We start from the raw sequence: 18,079 nt of genomic DNA, 5'->3' as shown, positions 1-18,079 counted from the left end.
TGTGCCAGTTTGTGTCCATTGCCTCTTGCCCTGGCACTGGGCACCACTGACAAGAGCCTGGCCCCATCCTCTGTGCTCCCTCCCTTCAGGTGTTCACAGACACTGATGAGATCCCCCTGAGCCTCCTCTTCTCCAGGCTGAGCAGCCCCAGCTCTCTCAGCCTCTTCTCACAGAAGTGCTCCAGTGCCTTCATCATCTTGGTGGCCCTAAATCCCTGTCCCTGTTGTACTGGGGAGCCCAGAGCTACTCTGGGTGCGGCCTCACCAAGAAGTCCTTGGGCAGTAACACTGCAGACACCAAGTCACAGCGTCAGGGTCCAGGAACAGGAACGGCTTCACCTCATGCTGCTGACTCCAGTGCCCACACTTAATCACAGAACGGTTTGAGTTGGAAGGGATCATGGCTTGGGTTTCTATCTTTTCTTCACTGGACATGTGCTGCTGCAGGCCCAAAACTAAAAATGTCCCTTACTACTTGGCCTTTTCAGCTTTCTTTTCGCACTGCCCTTTCCCCAGTGTTTGTACTCCTGGTGTAAGAGGTAAGACAGTGCTGTGTACGTGTATAGGGAAGCACAGGGCAGTGGTGAGTGGTATGAACAACAACCATCCCAGCACAGTCCTTGCCAAACCCTGGCCATGTCTCCTGCCAGCATCCCTGGTGAGGAAAGATATGAGGGATGACAAAGGAATGGGTTTTGTTGATTTTTATGGCAGCTCCTCCAATGTAGGAAGAAGAAAAAGAGGGAGGGATGGGACAAAGCATGTTTAATGGCAAGCTGAAATCCCTGAAATCCTCTTTGCCAGCTGTGCACATCAGCTGGTCAGCCTGGGTGGAATGGGCTGGTGAATATTGACGCAGCCAAGGGGCAGGTGTGGTCCTTGCAGGTCTGGTCCTCGCGCTCTCCAGCTGCATCCCGGCTGCATATTTGGGTTGGACCTGGGTGTTTGCTCTGCCTCTGTGCTCTCTGTTTTTCTCTGTAAGCAAACCCAGCTGCACAGGTGGGGAGGGAGCCATGGGGAACCATCATCCCCTCTGTCTGATAAGTAAGGGGAGCAGGATGGTGCGGATGTGAGATGTGAGACTTTGTACTGCTGTGCAGACATGGCCGATGTTCTCAGAGGCTGAGCAGCTCTCAGAGATTTTAAAGAAAGCTAGAACAGGCTCAAACACAAGACAATCAGCAGAAAGATTTCCATACAGGCTTCAGTGTGTGACGGCACAGGTTTGCAGATGCCACTGAAATCCTCTCCCGTGGACCAGAGAGGATAAAGGGAAGAAACACTTCAGCTTGTACATACTGAGAAAAGAAAGAGGCAGGTAAAACACAGAGCCGGGAAAAAAATAAAGAAAAGCAAATGAATCTATTTCTACTTTCATCCTCTAGGAGAAAATCACTCCACAAGATCAGCTGAACAGACACTTGACGCGACCGCCACCGGATTATAAAGACCAAAGAAGGAACGTGGTCAATATGCAACAAGCAAACCAATATCCTGGTAAGTGCCCATCTGCTAAATGAAACTCTTTCCTTCCTTCCAGTTGCAGGACCATCCAGAAAAGCTGAGCATGTGCTGATAACAGGGGGTTGATTTTCTAGGTATCAGTGCAGTGAGTGCTGGCTGCTGCTCCCATGCTGTTTGCCTTACCGCCCCCACCACTGAGAAGGATGGGCTGGAGAAGCAGCTGGTGGGTCATCAGGGCTGACACTGCACCTCTCAGGCACAGGGAAGGAGAGGGTGGTGCTCATCCCTTTAGCACTGCCTGGGGCTGATGTGCACCCAGACACTTGATATAGAGGTGTCTTTGTGAATGTGCAGCCTCGCTCCATCCAGATGTTTCACGTACATGGTACATCTTGCTTCAGAGAGTAAGATGAGGAACATGCCTCCCTTCAAATGGTAGATCACGTACAGCACGAGGACCCCTATATTGATGTTTAAGTATTTCCTGTGTCACCACCATAGGCAACCAGTGACCATCTGAACTTTTGATTCATTTTTTTTTAATATGCCATGGTGTGGCCTCAGTGCTGCTCTACAAGCAGCATTTCAACAGGCCAGTCAACCAGTAGGGTGAAAGCCCCTGCTTTCAGCCACAACTGCCCAGGGCAGAAAACTCCTAGCAACTCAGGACAGGGCTTTAGTTTCACCTCCTCAGCTCCTTGGAGAGCCTACTTGGACAGGACTGCATGCTTGGCTTTTCATGCTGCTCACCTTGCTGGTTAGCTGCAGGCTGCTCAGAGTGCGAAGGAAGAGTAAGGAAAAATTTCTGGAAAAAGAGAGAGGGTCTTGGGAATGCAGCAGATGGGATCAGAGGATGTTCTTTATCCTGCAAAGTGTCTGTGCATTTAAATATAAAGGGATCCTTTGCCTTCTAGTGTTGTTTGTATACAACACACTGAGGGGAAAAAAGAGGTTTTGGTTTGTTTGTTTTTCTGTAACTGTTGGCTGTGCAAATTCTGCAGGGATTTGAGCAATTCCTTCCTACCTGTCCTTTGTAGCAGAATGTTTTCACCTTGTTTTGTTTTCAGTGGGTTCCCAACTGCAGCTGGCTCCCATGCCACCCCTGCCCAAGCTGCTGACTACGGCACCAACAGCCCGTGTACATGTGGAAGGGCTGGGCTGCTCAGGCCACATTCAGTGACTGCTGTCTGCACATCCCAGCAGTGACAAGCTTGCTGCAGTCTGGAAAGAGTTGCTTTCTGATGGGTCTGGGTGTTTCCCATCTCAGTAAACTTGCACAAGCATCACTGATGCCAGGGTAACAACCCACGGTGAGGACAATGCCACAGGGGACAGCGAGCCCCGTTTGCTGGCTTCATACCTCCAGTGCTATTAAACCAAATGCCTTGACAACACTGGCAGTTTGCTGGGGAATCCTGTGATTTGACGTGTTGTTTAAAAGCTCATTCCTGGAATCAGATGATTAACTGAGATTCTTGGCTTTTGCTTAAAAAACAATACAGAGAGAAAATGGAAATGACTGCAGCCACATCTGTTAAAGGCTCCAACATAAGTAGATCTCCATTGTTATGTTGCTCTCCTTCTTCTAAATCTGATGGACTCTTTGCCAGCCTCATGGTATTTGGAGTCACATCTCCTGGGTTTGTGACATGTGGGATTGGCAGTTCTTGCCCATTCAAATCTCAACTCCCCACTGAGTATGCCCAGGCAGGAGAGCAGCTTTTTGGGTGAGCCTGGGAGAAAGGGCTGTGCTGGGAGCTCGCAGCAGAGCTACCAGACAGAGTGATTAGGAAACTCTTTCATAAGGGAGAAACAGCAGGGAATCTGTTCCCTTTTTTCTGGGAATAGCTTTGCTCAGGTCGGGGAAGAAGAAAAACAAAGTTAACTAAAATACCGGAGGGGCCTGGAGACACATGGTTAAGCATTTTAGTCCTCTGTGCTTTTCCCTGTAGTGCCAGGTGACAGCAATAACCCCCCGTGATGCTAGCAGGTGGATCGGACAGTGAAGGAGTTTTGCAGAATCGCCACAGCCCGGGGTGTCCAGCTGCTGTACACAGCACTGCTGGGGAAGAAACATCTTCCCATCTGGAAGAAATCAGGACGGAAAGTATTTGTGTTAAAAATAAAAAGGATAAAAATAGGAATACAAAGAAAGAGGAAACTTCGTCTTTTGCACAACATGTACAACCCGTGTCCCAGCCACTCGTGCCCTTTAAAGTGCGTGGCATTTGCACCAGGAGTGCGATGCCAGCTCCTGGGGCTGCCCCATGGCTGGGAGGGGCACCCTGAGAGGGCTTCATCCCAGTGGCAAGTGAAGTGACCCCTCAGACGTGTTGCAGCTGTTTCAGTTCAGCTGCGGGGAGAGGACTGGATCTCCCCAGACACTATTCCAGATCTTTGGGAACACCACTGGTTTCTGTGCCACTCCTCCACCTCACTACCAGCCTGAGGCAGCAAAGGATGAGGGCACCGATCCCTATCACCCCTACAAAGAAGCGTGACAGTATTTCAAAGAAACAGAGCAATGTACAACCAACTAACAAAGCCAAAGATGAGGCTAATTGTGAGGCTAGCTGCTTAGCACTGATTTTCTCCATTTCCAGAGCTCAGTTCAGTCATCAGGTAGGTCCCCAGCAGCAGCCTAGGACCCAGGGGAGAATCCAATGGTGGGTTCCTCAGGGCAAATCCTGTCCCAGGGGCTGAGCAGCTCTGGGGTTGTATTTGGATTTTAGATCAGCAGGGACAATCTCAGTAGGTTATTTATAAATAAGTAGCTCCTGCTTGGAGCCAGCTTCTGAGCCTGCCTTCAGGTGAGCCTGCCTAAGGTGAGCTTCTCAGTTTAGGTAGCTATGTTTATATTGACTTGGATTAAGTAACTGTGGTTGTGAAGTCACACTCAGTGTTAATATTGAATTGGGAGCAAATTATTTTCAAGTAGTTAAAGAAACAAGGAACCTTTTGCTTCTATTACTAAACAGAAATAGCATACGTATAAAAATAATGCAAAAACGGCAGAAATATATGATAATTTTTTCTTCAGTTCCAGTCTGAGGGAACTGAACATCATTATGGTGAAATTTCAACAGGAACAGTATATTAAACAGCTGTTACTAAACATAGACTTTTTAAATATGCATGTACATGATTTGTGTTCAAGAGTTTTGAAAGAGCTGGCTGAGAGGTTCTCCAAATTCTTAATGTCACTTTCTATTTAGTCTTGAAACTCCAACGAAGAAAGCTAAAGCCACAACAAAAATTAAAAGAGTAAGTAGGTAATTGATACTGTAATGACCTAATGCAGAGCTCAGCAAAAATACTGGGGAGCTAATATAGCCTATATAATAAAGGATTTAGGAAGGGAATATAATTGATGTCAGGCCTTGTGGATTTATGTAAAAGACATCTTTTCAAAGTAGCATGTTTTTTTGGTTTTTGTTTTTTTTAATGAAGGCAAAACTTTGGATGATGAAGGTAATAGTTGTTTGGGTAGTGTGCTTTAAGCATCTGACTTGGTACTGTGTATTTTGATTAAAACAAAAACAAAAACAAAAATAAAACAAAAACAAAAAGAATGATACAAAATTAACATGGCACATAAGGAAATGGCTGGTAGGTCTCCAAATATCACTGCAAACAGGCTGTGTGATTACAGCCGAAAGGGCAGTCTGAGGTCATGCTGAACAAGAAAAAATGAGCTTACTTTACATCCATGTTGGAGTTGTGCAAGAGCCATTAAATACTGTGGGTAGCTGTGATGTACAGCCTTGAAATCAAATGCTGAAAACTGGCAAGTTCTGAAAAGAGCTAAGAATGAGTGAAGGACTGAGAAACATGCCACACATTGAGACTGATGTATCTGGAGAATGCTGCAGACAGCCACAGTCTTTAAGCACCTGCACAGTAAGAAGGGTTTGGTGACGGACTCAGTGATAAAAATAATCAAACAGACTAATAGGTAATTAGATTGGATGATGAAGTTGAAGTTAGTCAAATTCAGCCTGGGTTTGTGGTATAAGGAGAACTAAGGCAGTGTCCCACAAAATTGCAACTATTTGCTGTATAGAAAATAGCAAAGCTCCAGCTCTGTATGTAGTTAAGCCTCCTCCATCCCTCCTCTGGAAGAGGCTCGTGGAATTACTGAAATGTGAAGACAACTTGGTGGCAAGCCCCATTTGTCAGCTTTTCCCACACTTTGGGAACCAGCTCAGCATTTAGCTCATACAGCACCACGTAGCAAAGAATTCCTCAGCTGACCCACATGTTGTGTGAAGAATTATCTCTCTTTGTTTGCCTTGAATTTGACTTCTAGCAGCACTTCTTGTAGGATTTTGTGGTCAAGAAGGCCAGCGGCATCCTGGCTTGTACTAGGAATAGTGCAGCCAGCAGGACAAGGATGTGATCGTCCCCCTGTATTCTGCTCTGGTGAGGCCACACCTTGAGTACTGTGTTCAGTTTTGGGCCCCTCACTACAAGAAGGACATCGAGGCCCTGGAGCGTGTCCGCAGCAGGGCTACGAAGCTGGTGAAGGGCCTGGAGCACAAGTCCTGTGAGGAGAGGCTGAGGGAACTGGGGGTGTTCGGTCTGGGGAAGAGGAGGCTCAGGGCAGACCTCATTGCTCTCTACAGGTACCTTAAAGGAAGCTGTGGGGAGCTGGGGGTCAGCCTCTTCTCACAGGTAACCAGTGATAGGACCAGAGGGAATGGCCTCAAGTTGCACCAGGGAAGGTTCAGGTTGGAAATGAGGAGACATTTCTGCTCAGAAAGAGCAGTCAGGCATTCGATCGGGTTGCCCAGGGAGGTGGTGGAGTCACCGTCCCTGGGGGTGTTCAAGGAAAGGTTTTAGGTGGTGCTTGGGGACATGGTTCAGTGGGTGACATTGGTGGTAGGAGGATGGTTGGACCAGATGATCTTGAAGATCTCTTCCAACCTTAATGATTCTGTGATTCTAAAGGAATTTAAGCTGTGAAGCAGGTGGTCATATGGAGAGGGGGATTCTCCAAAGTGACATCTAGATCTAGATCTACATCTACATCTAGAAAATGTTTGGTCTTCTTCAACCAGACCGTGAGGCCTGGGATTAATTCAGACCCTTGAAGTGCATAAGCAATCTGCCAAGATTGAACAAATGACTTACTGTAGCCTTAAAACAGATACTACATAGCTGCACATTTGCCACAGAAGTGAGCTTGTGTTGCGGTTTGGTGGCTGAAGAGAAAGGAAACCTCTCTTCTTGTGTTTTGCTGGTAGAGGAAGATCCTCCACTGGGCAGCACTGGCCACAAAACATAGATAAGTGGTACTGCTGACTCATAGTTCCAGCTTGCTGATGCACAAAATATGATGTTTATGTGCAGAAAATGCTTCAGAGCAAGGTATCTTGTTCAAGACATTCTGAATTTTTAACCTGTAGGGATTTGAATGACACCATGCATCAATGCACTGTTTGTTTTAACACTTTTGTTTTCTTCTTTCCAGGTGGCTCACCAGCTGTGAGCATGAGCTCCAGCATGTCCTTATCAAACCCAATTTCAACACATAGCATCATGCCCCAGAACTCCAGCCTCATGTCCACCCCTGCTGGGACCCGGATGCCTTCTGTCCCTGCCACTCGGAGTATGGGCTGCTACGGGAACCTTTCCTGCAACCAACCGAGCGCATACAACGTGACTTCAGGAATGAACCAAATGCAGCCACACAGAAACCAAAATCAAGTCCTGCCCAGTCAGAACAACCCCCTGATGTCTCGACAGCAAACCATGACGCAGGGGAACAACGTAGCTACTTTTGGGACTGGGTCGGTGGTCAACTCGCAGCAAGCAAGACCCAGTTTGAACCACGGAGCCACGGGTATCCCCGTGCAGAGACCGGCCAATGTGATGATCACAGCTACCGCCACTGCTCAGAACTGGGCCCCGCAAGAAGCTGCTGTGAAGCAGCAGGACACGCTGAAACCCGCAGGGGTCCGTTTCCCCACGGGCACTCCGTACCCCAACCAGTCTTTGCAACGCAACATGGGCAACCCCCATTTTCCTCAGCGTGCGTTGGCACCTCCTAATCAGTTAACAGCGGGAGTCCAAATGAGGCCTCCCCTAAACCAAATGCACCAGACTCTAAATGGACAATCAGCTGGTTCACTACGAGGCCTAAGCATAAGACCTAACCAGCTCAGAGGACAGACTGTGCCTACCCTGAATCAGCCAGGAACGAGCATGACACCGCCATCATCTCTGCCGTCTACCAGTTTCACGTCTACCAACCAAAACTCTCGGGCTTACCAAGGAGGCGACCACGGTAATGACCTAGCGTTTGACTTTCTGAACCAGCAGGGTGACAGTATAGGGCCTGCGCTCAACAGTGACTCAGACTTTATAGATTCTTTACTGAAAACGGAACCTGGTAACGATGACTGGATGAAAGACATCAACCTTGATGAAATTTTGGGGAACCACTCGTAAGTGACAGTACTGAGGGTGAAACCGATGAAGAAGCAGTAAGGACATTAGCTTTTTCTTTAGATGCCAACAATCTGCTTTATTAATTTACACTCCAGTAACTGGGCTGTCCTTTAAAATACCACATAGGGCGATTGCCCTAGTTGAAGAGTTGCTCAAGAAACAACACTGATATCTCCCCCGATCAAATGATAATGTAAGTGATATTCACGCCTGCCACAAAGGAGTGAGAACACGTGAAGGGTCTGTTCCCCATGCTGGTGCCCAGTGCATGGTAAACACATCAGCTCATCTCGTGGGTGCTGTGTGGCAAAATGTGTTTAACTTCCTGCAAATGCAAGCCCCAGACAGTGGTATGGGCTGTGAGACATCATTTTTGTGGGTGCAAGTAACAGCCCAAGTGGTCCAGAGCTCTTCAGTCACTGTCTTCACAGCCCTTAACTGCCCTGGGACTCCTCAGCCCTGACAGGATCAGGCCCCGTGTAAATCTCATTGTGTTGCAAAAAACTGTTTACTTCTACGTAGTACAAACCCACATTTGTGTTTCCAATTTTTTTGTTTTAAACCCTCTGTGTTTTGTACCACATGAAAGGGTAAGTGGTCCTGTCCAAGGAGAGAAGGAAGCCGATCGTGTGACAGACATCAGTGCGTAACTCGGTGTGCTCTAGTTTTTGTTGTCTGCCTTTCTCCAGCACTTGCAGCCGGTACCAGAGGAGGCTGCCCTCCTGTCAGCAGCACAACCACGTGGGGCATTGAGGGAAAAATGAGAAGAACGATGCCAAAGCTCAGAAGCCTTGCTTTGCCACCTTGCCCTACCCCAGGAATACTAGTGACTTAATGGACAAATTAAACGAGAAAGGTGCTTGTGATTTGACCCTCAGAGGCTACTTTCCCGGTCCAGCTTAGAGGAGGGCAAATACACACTGCTAAGCCACAGCAGCTATCCTCATTTTCATCTTAACCCATGGCATGTGTCAGGTAGCTCAGCCCAGTCCTCTTCTATTAGAAAGGCTCATCCCTGCAGAAATGCCAGTCCTGCTGTCTGGGGAGAGGCTCACATCTTGATTGCACAGCATTTTGGCTTCATCCCACTTTCTGTAGCTCTCCTTTTTTACATGGGGGGAGTTGAAAAGGGTCCACCAGTGGCCCAGGTCACCACAGTCTCCTTGAGCACAGCATGCGTATGACACCCCTCACACACGTGCGACACATCAGCTGTAACCACCGGGGTTACTTGTGGTATCCACTCAGCCTCATCCGTGCTTGTAAATGAAACTGTTTGGGTGATATATTTCTGTCAGTCATCTGTTCTGGATTTTGGGATGGCCCAGTTAGCGTTGCGTTGAGCGATTTCTATGCGTTAGGGAGTTAACCTGGGCCATGGAGATTTTGCAGCCACTTTGCCTTGGAAGCTAACAGAGCAGAGTAGTAAGGATATGGGTTGTTCCACACCACTTGACCTCACTGCTAGACAATATTCCTGACTGTGTTAGATTTTCTTCTACAGGCTTGTTAGCAAGGACATCAGAAGGAGGTCCTATGTCACTATAATACAGCTCCACCGTGAGTCTGACAGGAGAATTCATAGATGGGAACAGATCTTGCAATACAAATGAAAATGCAGTTCTTTAAAATGATGTGGTGAGACGTGTTTCACAGCCTCCTCTGGATTAGCTAAAACTAGATGTGGCAAAGGAAGACAATGCCTACGTTCACATGCCGCAGCGCCAAGAGGCACCGCTCTGCCCCATGCAAGTGCTTTATTCGTCCTTGTTAGTGGCAGAGGGATGAGAAGACTATCTGACAGTAGCCTCTGCACTTAACTGACCTAGTTCTCAAGAGAGGTTTTAATAAGCCTTTTCTAGTCGTTTCGCTTTGCCATTTCATGTGGGCACAATTTTTTTGTGATGCTTCAAGCACAGTCACACGCACAAGTGCCAGCACCTCCAGGAAAGGTGTAACATGGGCATTTAGTTAGACTTACCAGTTGAGGTGGGCTGGTCCATGATGCTGCTCATTCCCAGACATGTTGTTCACAAGAAGGATGAGAAACCATGCTGAAGAGTCCCTTCTGCCCCAGCTAGTGATGGTTGCACAACCCTGCATTGCTCAGCTGCCCAGAAAGCTGCTTTTTCTCCCCAGTTTTCACTGGAGCGTGTGCAGCCCCTTTGATATGCCAGTACAAATTTTTCCAACTCTTCAAGCAGCTTTTTAGCTCAGGCCACTGGCGACCCACGTCAGTTTGGGATGATACAGATGCAGTCTAACAAATGAGTCCTCTATAAATTTGTGCAAAACTAGGCTTGAAATAATAGCTACAGGAGTTTAACGTGGAAGGAAGATCAGCTCATCTGTCTTGTGCACAGGCACACCACCCCATGAGCTGTGACTGCCGAATTTCTCGTACGAACAGACAACTGCGATGCTACTAAGGCTGAGGCTGAGTTAGTCTCATCATGAGCACTGAGCACGGTAGGCTGGTAATGTCAGCTACTCTCACATGCCATCGAGAAAACCACCACTGGTTTCTCTACTAAGACCAGATTGTTTTCCAGATCCTCAAATGATGTAAAATAAATTGTTCAGACGAGGTCCCAAGCCTTCAAGCTGTCGTCCAGTGCTGGATTCAATGCTGAGCTTTGTCCTGTTGGCCTCACCCTACAGTGGAGAAGGCACTGGGCTGTCAGGGCCATGCCCAGGACCACAATGTCATTCTGTCTTATTAAACTTAACAAGGTAGAGGCCATTTGCAGTCCTATAAAGATGCCTGATACATTTCAAACGTGAGCTTTTGAAAGACACTTGGAACCAAAACTTGAATCCGGTATCATTTCTTCAGAACACCCGTGTCTGAACAGAGTTAGCGTCCTTGTTTCTCTTTCTTTGCAATGGCTAAGTGCACTACCCTTATAGTCTATTTTTCATCATCAACCGGGCACTCTTCGCAGTATTGGGTTGTAAATATAAAGAATTATTTGTTTTGTAAACTTTTGTAAAAAAAAAAACAAAAACGAAAACAAAAACAAAAAGTAATAATATTTTGGTAGGAATAATAAAATCATATTATTTGGGTTATATTTATACATATGTGAAATAAATATACTATCAAAAGTTGTATTTTATACAAAAAGTCAATGGTTACCTTTTGTATTCTATATACAAAGTTTTGTATGATACGATTGTTTATTTTTATCTGCAGACTTCAACTTTGGATTTTGGGGGAGGGCAGAATGGGATCATGGTTAAATAGCTGGGCCTGACCCCAAGCTCACTGAAACCAATGGAGTCTTTCCATTGCCTTCACAGGGCTTTGAATCAAGCCTTTAAATCAACTTCAGATATATTTGAAATCTGAAGCTCTCTGGAAACCTCAACATGAAAACATTCCAGGTTTCAAATTTTTTTCCCTGAAAAAGGCTTTTATTATTATTATTGTTGATGTTGTTGTTGTAACTCTCGGGAGGCAGGTGGGACCTATGTAACTGTCATGTCCTTGTTGCATGTATGTCTGCTTTATATTTTCCCCATATTATAAACCAGTGTTCGCTATACAGACTGAAAAGAGAAGTTGCTGTACAGAAATGTTTGTGTTTATGCATTTTTACATGTGGCTGTATATACCTCCTAGTACTATGCAGTGACACTTATTTGACTCCATTTATTTTTCACCTAAACATGAATAGTATGTTTTTCAGTAGCTATCAAAACTCTGCCAAGTAAATCAATCAAAATTATCCCAAGTGTCTCTTTTCTTAATGTGAATTTTAAAATTGATGTCTGTTTAGTCAACTGCTTGTTCGCCTGGGTAAATTAAAATTACAGTGCTATTTTAGGAGGGGGTGAGGAAAATGTGCATCTGGCAGCTTCTGGGAGTTCTCCCTGCCTCTTAGCAAGAGAGCTGGTATTTTTTTCTACTGCCTGGAGCCCTGGTTTCCTTACCAGCACGGGTTAATAAACAACACATGGGTGTTTTTGCTCCTGGAGTATCGGTTGGTGTAGTCTTGCAGCACAGCAGTTTGCATATATGCTCCTAAAGCCCTGCAGTAGCAACGAGCTTGCAAGTATCTGTCGACCCAGACTGTTCACGTGTGACATGATCCAACATTTTAATTGCTCTCTTCAAGCCGTTAACCGAGGATGTGAAACCTAGCTTGTGCATCACCTGAGACACACTGCAAAACAGCCCTGAGGAAGGGATTTCTCATCCCTCCAGAGGCTTTCCTCACTAACTGGGCTCCACCTCCAAGCGGCTGGAGGTGAGGCAAGAGGCTGCTGGGGAGGGATGCTGGCATTTCCCTTGTACCCTGTCCCGCATCTCCTGTGGCTCTCTCCTTGCTTCAACAGCTTGTGCCCTGCCCTGAATAAGGACAGGGATGGTGGGATGGGGGAGCCTCAGGCAGGGCTGCTGCTTGGCTGAAAAAGCTATTTCTACATTACTAAGCTAAAAAACATCCAGGGGGCCATCCCAAGCCCTGGAGCACGGTTGTCTGTGCAACCAGCCTCTGAGGGTCCCCAGCAGTGCCAAGGTGCAATGACCCAAGCAGGTCCCACGTCCACCACCAGGAACCATTCCCCCTGTGGATGCAGCCTCCCTCCTCTGAGAGATAAGAGGGTGTGATAACATGGTCACGAGACACCCTGTGCTCTGTAGTTGCAATGCTAGAGAATGTCCCCAGACAGATTTTATAAGCCTGGGCAGATGTGGCCACACGGAGGGGCTGGGGGACAGGGATGGCAGTGAACATTTTCCCTGCCTGGCCATTTACACGACAGCGGGAACCACACCAGCTCTGGGTGTTGATGTTCTCATCGCTGTCACGTAGTTCCAAGGCTGGATTCGCTTCTTCCTCATCCCCAGGTCCAGCAGTGGCAGAGCCCGGCGGGGGCTCCCAGAGCTGCATGGCTCGCGGCCGAGCAGCTCCGCTGGCGTGCGACTGCAGCCCTCGCTCCCCAGACGCGGCGTGCATTCCTCTGCACGGCTTGAGACAACAAAGATGCACTATCTGCGTGTTTTGGAGGGCTGCCTGCGATGTTTTTCCTCTGGCTGACTGGTCTGCCTTGTTCTGCGGACACAGTAACTCTTTTATTCTACGTGCCCGTGAGCATTAGGAAAATCCTGCGGTACTGCTCAGCTTTTGGGTGAAATGCTGAGTGTAGGGGCATCTGTGAAGCTCGTGCTAAAGTTAGCAAAATCTGTCCCTCGGTATCAATTTGACTTGAAGGAAAAGGTTCCTGGTGATAGCGAAGGTCAATGAACATCATGTAAGGGCAGTTATGTTGGTGTGACATGGTGAGAATAAAACCAGGGAACCCGTTCAAACTGCCTTTTGTGCTGACCTGGTCTCTAAGTACAACAGGGAAGTTCAACTCCAAATGCAAAACTACTCCAGCAGCTAATCTGCTAAATTAGTGCCCGAAGCACGCTAAGCTCAGGGTATGAGCTGACTGAGAAATCCTTATCAGGAATTATCACACAGAATCACAGAATTTCTAGGTTGGAAGAGACCTCAAGATCATCGAGTCCAACCTCTGACCTAACGCTAGCAGTCCCCACTAAACCATATCCCTAAGCTCTACATCTAAACGTCTTTTGAAGACTTCCAGGGATGGTGACTCCACCACTTCCCTGGGCAGCCTGTTCCAATGTCTAAATTATTAATTATTAAAGGTTCCAATTATCACATTACTGTGTGAAGATCTGGTTTGGAAAGCTCCTTCTCGCAGGAGTAGCCCATAGGGTTCGTTCCACGCACTGATCTCATGACAAATGACTGGGCACACAAGGGAGTCAGGTCAGTGTATGAATGTAATTCATGTATGAATGTAATTTCCATCATCGAAAAGCATCTTTCTCTAGGGAAGGCACATTTGAGCAAGTTGGCTGCATCTCTTTAACTTTATTTTAGAAGGAATTTGATAAATTTTCCAAGAGCGTAGTTTTTAAGAAGAGAAATGTGTCCAAATGCACCTGGCGTGTTATTCTGATCCATCAAACTCACCAGGAAATTTAAGGTAAATAGCGAGGAATGTCTAAGAACAAACCCATTGGCCCAAAACATCCCTTTACGAATCTGCACATGAACCTGGCCAAGGATGGTCTATTGCTTTTTTTGAGTTCCTTTTACTCAAAAGGACAATGATTTTTTTTTCCATGTTTCACCATATAATCTGCCAGCTTCTTACATACAGATACCAACAGATCATCAACCTTCTTGTAGAAAACGACCGGAGTGTTTCAAGAGGGTTACAAGGAGAGACTTTTAAATGCTGGAAAAGAAGCAAACAGTTAAAAAAAAAAAAAAAAAAAAAAAAGCCATCCCAGAGAACATTTCATTACTTTCTCAACATTGAATACAGTCTTCCTGCAAGTGACTAAAGCAAACAAAACAGTACAAAACCCCAGAGATCTCCTTTTGTTATACCATTTTTAAAAGCCTTGACACTGGCCTATTTTGCTTTTCTTTTTCATTTTTCTTTTCAATTTTTTTTTTTTTAAATGAAACAGTGTCCTTTTAGCACACTTTTCTGTGCCCCTAAACCTCTCGCTATATCAATCCCAGCTTGCAGTAAGCGAGGGCAGGGAATAAAGACAAAACTCCCGATAGCCACCAGCACCACGACACCGCATAGCCGTGCATCTGGACGGAAGATTAGCTGCAGAAATGCGACTTTATATGAAGCTAGCCAAGCTGTCGTCAGGTAGTGCCTAAAGACCTGGACTAAATGTCTTCCTGGGTCCTCACGGGAAGGCAGTAAAACCATGGAAAACAAGCAGGAAGTTTTCATGTTGAGGAAGAAATGGAAAAGAATCAGTAAAGGCAGTTTTCTGGGGCTCAAGTCAATGAATACTCAGAAATTCACAAATACATCAGCCTCCAACCCTGTAGCACAGTTATTTGAACCCCTCTCTGCTCCCGTGCCATAAAAACACCGCAGGAGGCCTGAGAGACATTTGTCCCGAGTGTCTTGCCTGCTCCATCAGTCTTTTTCTTGGGGGATGAAGTTAAGGAAATCTTCCATTTGAGCCCCTTTCCTGGAGAGAAGAGTTTTTATCCTCTGCTTGCCCTTTTGTGCTAAGGTTCCCAAGGCACGCTGGCTAATCGCTGCAATGATCAGAGGGCCATCGAGAGACCCCAAATCCAGCCCTGAGCATGGCTAAGCTGACGTCTTTATTCGCTTCACGAGACCAAACCGGAGGAGTATGCGTGTGGATTAGATATCTGCAATTCAATCCAGATGATCGCTTTCTTATGGAAAACCATCCCTCTGCGTGCCACCCAGAAAGACAGCCACCGTGGGACGGAGCATCCCGGGCTTCTGTTCCGCCCCAGCAGAGGCTGCAGGCTTTAAAGGCAGAGCTAGAAGAAGACGTACAGCTGGTAAAAGGGGCAGGCTTACAAACGTGCGAGCGCCATGCGCTTGTAAGGGTGTTTAAAGGATTAGGGGAGAATTAAATGTTTGTCTGTCTTTGTTGTTCAGCACGGCTTCAAAGCGGGGAGACGGTACTAAAGGAGATGTTTCCCCTATTACAATACGGGAAAGGGACTCCCAAAAATAATAGCCGGAAAATGCAGGTGTGATCTAACAGATTTATACACAAATGCTGGATGATTCTGGTCAGATGGGGGAAGAGCACACTGTTAACATGCATTAATAATTTAAAAACCAGTGAATAAGTGACACTTATTCACAAAGTGACACTTACCGTGGCCAACCCTAGGAGCTGTTCTCTTGGGTAGGATGGGGTGGGCAGCTGGGGGTGGTCGCCAGCTCAGCTGCTGCTGATAAATCTGCCTCCTATCTGCAATCAGAGCTCTTAAATCCCAACACAGTGAGCAGGCGCCACCACTGCTTCCTCTGCAACCTTTTAGGAAAAAGAAAATAAAAAATTAGACATGTTTCTCGGACAGAAACATAGGTGGTGAGGCTTGCTGGTCAGCACCTCCTGTTAGGGGTTCAAGTAAATCAGTGCCTCAGCTTGCAAAGGGAGGGATGGGGAGTGTCTACAGGAGGACAGACATCCTTCTCAGATAGGTTATAACATCAAATCAGATTTTTACTGAACTGAGAAACTCACAGCTCCGGGAATGGGGCTAAAGTGGTCTTAAGACACCATGGCATGTTCCTGATACTGAGCTGTTCTGCGTAGATTAGGTCACTTTGGGGACCTGGGATAAATCGTGGCACACAGCCGACAGGAATTGCCCTCTGGACACCACGGCTCTGCCTGGGGCAGCTCCGTGCTGCGGCTGCTCCTTGCACTGGGCCTTGGTCTCTCATCATCTCAAAACACCAGGGCCAGTGCTTCCGAAAGCACCCTTAGAAGGCAGACCGATGGCTGCTTTCTGCATGAGAGAACAGCTCTTCCAGCTGAATTTGGGGCTTTTGTGGATCCTTTTTCACTGCTCTTATTCTTTTCTTCATTATGGAAGGAGCGGAGCAAAGGTGGGAAGCTCGCTCATTAGATCTTTTCCCTCTCCTGCTTCAGCCTATCTTTCTGAAAGGTGTTACCACTAAAATGGTTATTTTGAACTGGTAGCAATTGATATTATCCTTGGGGAATAAAGGAAAATTCACTGCAGCAGCAAATACTCATTCTGAGCAAAGGCAGGCCATGTTCCCTGAGCTGCCCATCACCTAGACGTGTTACTTGTGGCTTCACTGGCCCAACAGTGAAGAAAATACTTTTTTTTTCATCTTCACTGCAACCGTAGGATAAGTTAAAAATGTGTTAGGTTTTGTGTTTGGTTGAATCAGAGTGGGAATGTGCTCTATAGAATATTACCCAAGCATTTTTACAACAGGCGCTGAACTAGTGGATATTCAGGCGATTGAGCAAGATACTGATACAGCCAAAGGCTTTAAATCTTGTCCATGAAGAGTGGAACAAGGGCGTTTCTCTCTTCCTTCTTTATCTTTCTAAACCTGAATGAACCTCTCTTACAGGGGACGCTGGCTCACCCCACATTAAGGTTACTCAGTGCTTTCCTTTTCAAAGGGTTCTCAGGAGCTTTTCTCTAGGAAGGGATCACACCCCCGCTTGTTGGAAGCAGCTATTTGATATCTGGTGTGGGCAATGCCCTCGGGGCAAAGGAGTAGCTTCACCCTGGGAAGTTCCCCTCTGCTTCAGCCGGGACATTTAATGCTAAACCTCTGTTCCTTCACTTTTCTCAATTTCCTCACGCTGGAAAAAATTAAAAAAATAAAAAATCTGGCAATGTGCCTGAGTGACTGAAGCCTCTGAGGGAGCCGTGAGGCACGCTGGCAGTTCATGCTGGGGCTCATTCTGGATTCCTGCTGGTTTCAGGCGCTGCCAACCCCATGAGCACCTCTGCTCTCTGCCGCTCGCTGCTTTTGTAGCAGTGCTGGCCAAAGCAAACGTGTCCCAGCCAAAGCATCAGACTCCGGGCTGTCTCCACTCACGAACCATCAGAGCTCATCTATCAGCACGCTGAGGATGGGCTGAACCCGTTGGCACAGCAGCAACACAAATTGCCTGCAGACACTGCCGAGGCACAGGAGCAACCACAGCTGGCAGCCGGAGAGCTGTGCTTTGTGTCACAGCCCAGCCACGGCACCCCGAGGCCCCACGGATTAACCGAGGGGAACAGGGCAGGGGCTGGAATTGCTAAGAAATATTGCCTCGGGCTTCTTTCTTCTCCCTCCCCAGTGGTGCCACCAGATCCAGCACCAGAACTGACTTCTCATCCTTCCCTTCCCCATCGGGAGCTGCTCTCAGGGCGGAGAGGTGAGGGCATCGCCTCCCTCTCATCAGCTCCCCAACAGCAGCACACGTCCCTCCCAGCCTCCCAGGCCCTGGGCATTCAAGGGCAGCAAAGAGGACACTGGATTGCACTTTTCCTCCTCATCCTCTGAACCAAACAGATGCAGTGATCATTTTCAAACATCCCAGACCCCAAAACCACAGACATACATGGAGAAATGAGGTGTCAGGACCGTCAGTCTGTGAGCTACAGTGCTGCACACCTGGGGCCACTAGCTGCAGAGGATGGTAAGGTGACTTATTACCCCCATGTAAACAATTGATGCTTAGTTTTGGCCTTCAGAAATTACAGCGTGTCAGCACTGTGTTAGTGCCTTGCTCTTTGGGGTACAAGCAGTTGCCATCCTGTTGCTGGAATAAGGCCAGAAATGGCATATTTGGA

At 47.1% G+C, this 18,079-nt stretch overlaps 1 protein-coding gene across 1 annotated transcript in view; it reads left to right on the top strand.

Annotated features, from left to right (window-relative positions):
* The window catches only part of MAML2 (mastermind like transcriptional coactivator 2), a 205,584-nt gene extending 193,955 nt beyond the window's left edge, over positions 1 to 11,629 (top strand). Inside the window, exons 4-5 of the mRNA XM_084300598.1 lie at positions 1,385 to 1,496; positions 6,937 to 11,629. Coding sequence (XP_084156724.1) covers positions 1,385 to 1,496; positions 6,937 to 7,916 — 1,092 coding nt within the window. The 3' untranslated portion in view covers positions 7,917 to 11,629. The remainder of the gene's footprint in view (positions 1 to 1,384; positions 1,497 to 6,936) is intronic.
* The last annotated feature ends 6,450 nt before the right edge of the window (positions 11,630 to 18,079 follow it).

Source organism: Netta rufina (genome assembly GCF_964035555.1).
Source record: "Netta rufina genome assembly, chromosome: 1".
In the NCBI taxonomy this organism is placed as follows: Eukaryota; Metazoa; Chordata; class Aves; order Anseriformes; family Anatidae; genus Netta; species Netta rufina.
Note: the sequence above shows the minus strand (reverse complement) of the source record. Positions and strands in the feature narration are given on the sequence as shown.